Source organism: Apium graveolens, chromosome 1, assembly GCF_009905375.1.
Source record: "Apium graveolens cultivar Ventura chromosome 1, ASM990537v1, whole genome shotgun sequence".
NCBI lineage: Eukaryota > Viridiplantae > Streptophyta > Magnoliopsida > Apiales > Apiaceae > Apium > Apium graveolens.
Genome location: NC_133647.1, coordinates 77,317,813 through 77,326,150, shown reverse-complemented (window position 1 = coordinate 77,326,150; position 8,338 = coordinate 77,317,813). Strand labels below are relative to the sequence as shown.

The window sequence follows — 8,338 nt, the reverse complement described above, 5'->3', positions numbered from 1 at the left end:
CTTCCATCACCGCAAGGAACCGACAGATTTCCTAATCCCCGCGATTAACCTTTCTACATCTTGCACCACCGCAGCCAGTTCACTCCATTAGTATGAAACCTTTTGGGAGTGACCCAAAAATAAATTCGTGCGGACTCGGCCCAAAAGAAACAATATCATACTAATGTGGAGTTAGCCTTGCTTAGCAAGTCCAATAAATGGTATCAAAGCCCACGGTTCATTTGGATTTTGGGGGGAAGTGACGAGTTGCGGTAGTTTGATGCGGGGGTTCCCCTCGGTGGTGATTGGAGATCTGTCTGGTTCCTTGTATCCAAAGTCTTCGTGATGGTGTTCAAGCGAGATGAATCGTGGCGGTTTAAGATGTAAACAGATTTATCGCGGGGTTAAGAACACGGGTTATATGGTTTTTGATTTGATGGGAGCATTGTTGGGCAGTGTCAACCCAAGTAGCACATCGAGGAGAATGGAGACGCTTATTGGGCCGCGAGTGAGCCATAACTCCACAATAATATGATATTGTCCGGTTTGGGCCGAGTCTGCATAGATTTATATTGTGCGTATCCCAAAAAACCATAAACTAATGGAGTTAATTGGATGTTCTCTATACAAAAGATTTATCACTATTCTCCTTAATCTGGTACTTGGGTTGACTCTACCCAACATATTATTTTTTTATTTTATTCTCAAACTTTCAGGATATTACATGTTATTTTTGTGCTAAGACAATATTGAAGGAAGATTTCAATATAATTAAATTGAATGCCTAACTATCTTCTAACTATCTTTTTGCATCAAAATATGGCCGGAGGTTGGTCGTACATTGAAAGAAAAATCTTCATTGCTAACTTGTTAAAATAACACAAGATTTTTCTATAGTTGTTTACTTGTTTGGACATTTTCAGAAAAAAAACATAGGGTAGATGGCGCCTGTTTAGATGCCTAAATTATGCAATATTTACAAGTCGGACATTTTTGAAGAAGATCAACACACTGGCTCAAATTAAATAACGCTGAACTCTGAGAATTTGAACATTCCCTTGTATATAAAAAGTGATTATGTACAAGGTTTTACTCAGCAAAGTATGCTACAGCAGTTTATGGCCAATGACACTCAAAAACAGGCAAGAAATCTGCAGAAAATGATGGGTTAGCTGAGGGACTAAATGACATGTTTACATTGTCGTAAGGATGTACTTGGACGCTTGCTCCAAGGCAATATCCAAAATTTTCATTTTCACTAATCATTTGGCTTGTGTTGATGTTGTTTCTGTTTGTGATATCTGTAGGATTCCCTTCATCTAGTTCAAGAAATGAATCCAGTGAACGAACTCTTGCTGAAAGAGCAGCTTCATTGGTGCCAACAAGTTCAGAGTCACCAAGCAAATGCTGTTCAATTTCAGTCATTGGTATTCCACCATTTCCGATAACCATTCCTAATTCCTCCCCGTATGCTCTGTACGGATAATTTTGGTAGGTATAACCAGAATCTTGTAAATACATAGCGTGATATGATTGTCCTGGAATGATGTTTACACTTGCAGTAGAAAACGCTGTTCCTTGATTTTCAAGCACGCAGTTTCTTTCTGCCACATCTATTGGAAAATCCGTCACTATATGAACAAAAATAAATAACATTATTGGAACAAAATACATTACATCTACACATGCAGTTCTGAATAATTAAATGTTATAGGTCCAGGTGGTAGTAATTACCGGATGTTGGAGAGGACGTATCCACAATAGCGTGATGTAAAGTTTGGTTATAATTTTGATCACCGTGTGAAGTTGGAAAGTTTGTGAGGTCATACTGCACGTTGAAACTCAACATATTGTTGTTCTCGGTGAAATTGCTGGGATACGGTGCATAACTTTGGATATTTGAGTAGAAGTATTGATTGTTCTGAGTTGGAAATGGTTTCTGGCTCAGTTCGAACAAACGTTTGTCAAATTGCAGAAGTTTTTCGTAATGTCGATCGAGAACTCCCGGAGGAAAGATAAGTAAGTGCCTCCTAAAAAAAATTAATTGTATATATTAGTTAAAGCAATTTTTATGAAAAGTCAACTTGAATTTGATTTGGCAAAGGATATGAAAAGAGAAAAGGGAGAGAAGTAGCACAGGACGGTCTCTTAGAAATAAAATGACTGGCATAAAATAACAGAAAAACTTATAATCCGCAAAATGTAAAGAGAAGATTCAAGACAAACACACATGTTTCTCTGCAGATAGAATCATAGAAACTTACCTGAGTAAGGGAGCTTGGCCACCGGTAAAATCTGACGCTTGTTGCCAAACAGTATGCTTCCGCGGCATAGGATCAAATTCCCTGTAATATGCAGGTGGATTGCCTAGCTACAGTTGTGCATATAGCTAAATTATTATCTTTTTCCACACCAAATTAAACCCAAAAATTAAGAAATAATGTTTAAGAAAATAATTGGGTTCACCTCTATTAACAAAATTCCACACTCATTATCTTTAATCACAGCATTAATTCCAATGATATCAGCCCAGTGTATCTCAATCTTTCTCTTCAATGCTCCCTCTAGAACTTCCCAGACAATTTTCTTTTTTGCATAGTAACATTTTGCTACTACATGACCTTCATGCCTAGCCAAAACCTGCTCAAATTCGATTAATCACATGATCCCAAGATTATCTACAACTAGTTTCAAAATAAACAAATATAAATGAAAGCCATATACTGATGTTAGCATAAGTACCTCCCAATTCCCAATTTTCACAAATGTTGCAGACATATTCGAAGCCTTCAACTTCTCCGAATCCATCTTTGCCGGAAATTTCCTCGTTTTAGATAGCTTTGATTCTACTAAACTTAAAAATGATTGTGTTTTGTCTAATCTCAGCCCCAGAGGACTGTTATTCTGACAATTAATGATATCTTCCTGCAGAAAACAAACAATGCCAAAGAGTTTATACTTTATAGAAACACTTGATCAATTTTCGAAGAGTATTGAATCAACAAATCACAAACAGGTCAGAGAAACAACTAAGTACCAAAACAAAAGATCTGTATCGCATGCAGAGACATGCATAAAACGGTGCAGAACATTTATTTGTGGCGTAATTAACAAGTGAAGAACCTGTAGAAGCCTGATTCGGGTGGAAGAGAAATGTTGAGAGCTTGACGCATCAGAGTTCATAATATTGTAGAATCAAAATATTGAGAGCTTGGATATTTCACTCAGACGCTGTATGTTGTTGATACCGATACAAAAATAGTCTACTGAATTTAATATATATATATATATAGCATCCACGAAAGTAAAAAAAGACACGTGCGAAAAAACAGAGTGACGGCCATAAGTGTAAGGACAATTAGATGGGCTACGTAAGCAGGGGTGATAGGGAGAGTTAAATGGAGCATGTATAAAGCTGAAAATGAAAGGGGCTGAGCATGACGGAGGAGATTATATCTGATAGCCTATATTAGTGCAGGCCTCAGCTTTAATCTTTGAGAGCTCTGCGTGGCAATATCATCACCGTTCAGGTACCCCCGATCCAGAACATTCCTACGGTCCAGATTCGAAAGTACATCGGCTCATCCCAGGCGTCCACACGCCCTATAGTCCAAAAGACACGCCTACAGTCCAGATCAAAACGTACAAACCCCTAAACCCTAGAAGGAGGCATATAAAAGGGAGGGCAAAAGGAAGGTTACAGGTTATACTCTCTCTCACATATATATACACGCACACACACCACAATTTTCTCGTATAATTCCCGTTTTGCCCCTTTCTCCTTCGAAACCCTCTCTCATTCTCACACCGGAGGTGGCGTCACGCCACCCCCCTCCGGTTCTGTTTTGTAGGTTCCCATCCTACAGGTACACCGCACGCCACCGTCACTTCTGTCAAAACGGAGTTTCAGACCGGGCCCGGCAAGGAGAAGACCCCGGGGTAAATTTGGAGTTATCATTGGCGCTAGAAGGAGGGGTCGAACCTCCGTCCAGTGGTGCTCATATCTGCCACTCCTACCCACCCAGCAACTCAGAATACCACTCCTCAGTAAGAACTCCACTCACAGTCTCCCAGATCTGTTTTTTCGCTGAGATCGTTTCCTTTCAAGTATTGTTAATAGATCTTGTTAACGTTGTAATAATCCTGGGGCTTGATTACAATGTATTTTGGATCTAATTTATCTGTTTTAGCACTTGAAATTGCGAGTTATATTATTATAAATTTGTGGTATTATTGAACAACCATGACGACAAGAAAGAGCAAAGCGGTTGTTTCTGCTTCTTTCCTTCCACCTCCGCCCCAACCCAGGGACGGAGAGATGGAAGATGTGGATGAAGGGCTCCTCATAACCCAGACTCCCTCTCAAAATCTCCAACCAGGGGACCAGAGACTAGTCATCGAGAGAGCTGCCCATAAGCATGTTGGAACTTCAGCCAACCCCTGGGGAGACATGACCCCGGATCGGATACGAGCTGCGATGGACCTGTGGAAGAAAAAGCATAATGTCGAACCTGAGACCCGCCCAGGGGATTAGGAAGAACGGTCCGGAGAATCCCGGGGATCCGTCTTTGATCGGATTGCAAAGAACTTGAAGAAGCCATCAGAGGATGTCAGGGATGAAATAAAAAGAGCTACCCTTCAGGAGAAAATCCGGAAGAAAGAAGAAGCCAAAGCCAAAGAAACTATTGAAAAGCGAATCCGGGAGGAAGAGGCAAAGCTAAAAAGGAAGGCGCACCGAATTCATGTTTCTTCGGATTCGGAGCCCGAAAAGGAGTCCAAGCAAGAACAAATGGCCCGGGCTCTTCGATATCTTAAGAGGAAGGTAGAAGGCGATATGGAAGTGGGTGCGGCGGCCACCCCGTTCACCAAAATGTTGGAATCTACCCCCAGAGAATCAGGGCTCAAACACTTCAATTTCGACTCATTTGATGGATTAGCTGACCCAGAGGAGCATCTGAACTACTTCGAACAAATCTCCAATATTTATTATTACAGCGACCTCACCAGATGCCGCTTCTTTGCATCAACACTGAAAGGGGGAGCGCATAACTGGTTCAGCTGGATTCCATCCCGGAGTATTAATTCCTGAAAAGACTTCCGGGAGATATTCTTAAAAAAGGTTCATGGCTAACCGGATGAACGAGCTGCAAATGTGTCATTTGGAGACAATCCAGTAAAGAAGCAAGGAGTCCCTCCCCGAATTCATCAAGAGATTCCACGAAACAGTCAATCAACTCTCTAACTTAGAAGAAAAGGAAGTAGTAAACATCTTTCGGAGAAACTTGCGTCTAATATCCTGTGAAGGATACGTAAAAGATTTGATTCACAGAGAACCCCAGAGCCTAGCATCTGCCTATGCCTTGGCATCAAAGTTCATAAAGGAAAATGATTTTTTCAAGTCAATGAAAATGAATCGGAGGATACATGATGATTACGAGTCCCCGGAGCATCGCTCGTCGTCCCGGAAAGATAAAAGATACAAACTGGACAGACAGGCCAACTATATTCAACAATCTCGGGGAACCCCACCCCGGGAGGGATACGTCAAACAAAGGAGGAATGAGAGAAAGCCCAAGGCCAAGAGAGAACCCAAGCCGGAACCAGAGTGGACGCCCCTCAATAGGCCCCGGGCCGACATATTGCGTGAAGTTAAAGGTAAGCCATTCTATTATCCGCCGAAACCTTTGCTTGCACCTCCCGAGAACAGAGCCCTGGACAAATATTGTGGCTATCACGAAGATCATGGACATACCACGGAGAACTGCTTCTCTCTCAAAATGTTCATAGAAGATCAGATCAAAAAGGGGAACATGAACCAATATCTTCAAAGGAGATCAAACGACAAAGATAGGGCCCCGGGAAGCGGCAAAAACGTGGTAAATGTTGTCTTTGGAGGCACTGCTTCTCCGCCCCGGAGCCCGGACCTGGATAATGATGTGATAATGATCCAGCCTTTGGATGATGAACCAATCTACTTCTCTTACTCTGATTATGAGGGACTCAATCTGGATCACAACTTGGCTTTGGTGGTCACCCTCGATTTCGCGAATAATGAGGTAAAAAGAATTTTAGTTGACAATGGTTCCTCTGCTAACATTGTATTCGAGCACACACTTAACAGGATGGATCTCGGACACCTCCGAATGGACCCCCTGTCTTGAAGATCCCTTGTACGGATTTGGAAACACAATGATCCCAATCCGCGGTGTCATTTATTTGCCGATTACCTTTTGGACTGCACCCCAGCAGGTCTCTCACGTAATGAAGTTCTATGTGATAAGCGTAACTTCATCATACAACATGATCCTTGTAAGACCTACAATAACCAAGCTCAGAGCAATCCCCTCGACAATTCACTTGAAGCTCAAATTCCCGACCCCGGGAGGTACTGGAGAGCTAAGAGGAGATAGAGAAATGGCAGGGAAGTGTTACGACCAAGCGTTGGTCATGGAAGAAACAGAACCTGAGAACAAAAAAAGTTTAATGACCCTACCCAAGGGACAGAGCATAAAGAAGCATCGCGAGCACCTCAGTAAAAGGGACAGATTTGATATGAATATGATCGAGGACTCCGGGTACAGCGTAACCAACACGGACGCCCGGATCCAAAAATTTGTAGAGAGTAAGGAAAAGACGAAGGTCGAGCCTGCCCAGCAAATGGTTGAAGTTGAGCTGGAGCCCGAGAACCCCACCCGGAAGCTTAAAGTCGGTAAAGGCTTGGAAACCGCATTCCAGAAAGAACTCATTGACCTATTGAAGGAATATGTTGATGTGTTCGCTTGGACCCCGGAAAATATGCCGGGGATTGATAAATCGGCGGCGATGCACAGTCTGGATGTGGATCCAAGGCAAAGACCAATCAAATAAAACGAAGAAACTTTGCCCCGGAAAGACAACAGGCGATCGATCAAGAGGTCGAGAAGTTGTTGAAGGCAGACATCATATGTGAAATTAAGTATCCGGATTGGCTAGCAAATGTTGTGCTAATCAAGAAACTCAATGGAAAGTGGCGAATGTGTGTTGATTACACAAGTCTCAATTCGGTATGCCCTAAAGATTCCTACCTCATACCCAACATTGACCAGCTGATAGATGCAACCTCGGGTCATTTTATGCTAAGTTTCATGGATGCATTTTAAGGATATAACCAAGTCAAGATGAATCCGGCAGACATCGCGAAGACTGTATTTATTACACACCGGGTTATCTACGCCTTTGTTATGATGCCGTTCGGATTAATCAACATCGGGGCAACGTACAAGAAAATGATGAACACCATCTTCAAAAGTCAACTGGGCAGGAACATGGAATCTTATGTCGAGATATGATCTCCAAATCAGTCACAATCCCGGACCACATCAAAGATCTAAAGGAATGCTTCGACAGTTTGAGGAAGTATAACATGAAACTTAACCCGGAAAAGTGTGCTTTCGGGGTCCCCTTCGGAAAATTTCTTGGTTTTCTGGTTAGCGAACGGGGAATAGAGGCCAACCAGGAGAAAATCAAAGCTATAATGGAAATAACAGTTCCCCAGACTCAAAAAGATATTCAGAAGCTCGCAGGATGCTTGGCAGCCCTTCGCAGATTTATCCCCAAATTGGCAGAAAGGTGCTTGCCTTTTTTTGAGCTGTTAAAAGGGGCCCGGAATAAAAAGCTAGTCGATTGGACTCCGGATTGCCAAACAGCATTTGAAGAAGTCAAACAGCACCTGATGAACCCGCCTATTCTTTCAAAAACAAAGCCCGGGGAGCCTCTTTATCTCTATATTGCAGCCGGAGAGAGAGCGGTATCCTCTGCACTCATCCGGGAAGAAAATGGTTCACAAAGCCCGATATACTATGTGAGTCAAGTCCTGAAGGACGCTGAAACCCGGTACCCAAACTTGGAGAAATTCGCCCTAGCTCTTGTGCACTCGAGAAGGAAGCCAAGGCAATATTTCCAAGGCCGGGAAATCAAGGTAATTACTAATCAACCACTTCAAAAAATCATTCACAAGCCAGATGCCTCTGGGAGATTGGTCAATTGAGCGATCAAATTGAGCCAATTCAACATCAAATTTGTTCCAAGGACGACTATAAAAGCCCAGGCGTTGGCCGAATTCGTCATGGAATGCACCTTCCCTGAAGTCCCAGAGACACCTAAAATTCAATCCAGAGAAGAAAAGGAGATTATCAACAGAAATTCTTGGACATTGTATGTTGATGGTTCGGCAGTAGCCGAGAGGTCTGGGGCTAGCTTGATCCTTTCCAGCCCGGACGGATTCACAATCCAGCAAGCCATAACCTTCACTTTCAAAGCAACAAACAACCAGGCTGAATATGAAGCTCTCATCTCCGGACTCAGGCTAGCCAAATCCCTT

The 8,338-nt window shown here is 42.6% G+C and overlaps 1 protein-coding gene across 3 annotated transcripts; it reads right to left on the bottom strand.

Moving 5' to 3' along the window:
• Nucleotides 1-957: 957 nt before the first annotated feature.
• On the bottom strand, nt 958-3,221 carry LOC141720053 (uncharacterized). 3 transcript variants are annotated; one of them, XM_074522409.1, is made up of 6 exons: nt 3,103-3,221; nt 2,722-2,904; nt 2,446-2,619; nt 2,244-2,350; nt 1,714-2,009; nt 958-1,610 (listed from the first exon to the last, which is right to left on the bottom strand). In XM_074522409.1, the coding sequence occupies exons 1-6, from the start codon at nt 3,160-3,162 to the stop codon at nt 1,096-1,098; spliced, it is 1,335 nt and encodes a 444-aa protein (XP_074378510.1). In that variant the 5' UTR covers nt 3,163-3,221; the 3' UTR covers nt 958-1,095. The 3 variants fall into 3 exon arrangements, with proteins under 3 accessions (XP_074378510.1, XP_074378513.1, XP_074378516.1); XM_074522412.1 differs by having other exon boundaries at nt 958-1,592; XM_074522415.1 differs by having other exon boundaries at nt 3,017-3,214.
• Between the last annotated feature and the right edge of the window lie 5,117 nt (nt 3,222-8,338).

What these genes read in the sequence shown, in the direction of transcription:
- LOC141720053 (XM_074522409.1), bottom strand. Translation starts at nt 3,162, where the DNA reads ATGAACTCTGATGCGTCAAGCTCTCAACATTTCTCTTCCACCCGAATC. An exon ending in TGAAAATTGGGAATTGGGAG is followed by an intron (nt 2,620 to 2,721) that starts GTACTTATGCTA and finishes GAATTTGAGCAG; the next exon opens with GTTTTGGCTAGGCATGAAGG. An exon ending in TACGTCCTCTCCAACATCCG is followed by an intron (nt 1,611 to 1,713) that starts GTAATTACTACC and finishes TTGTTCATATAG; the next exon opens with TGACGGATTTTCCAATAGAT.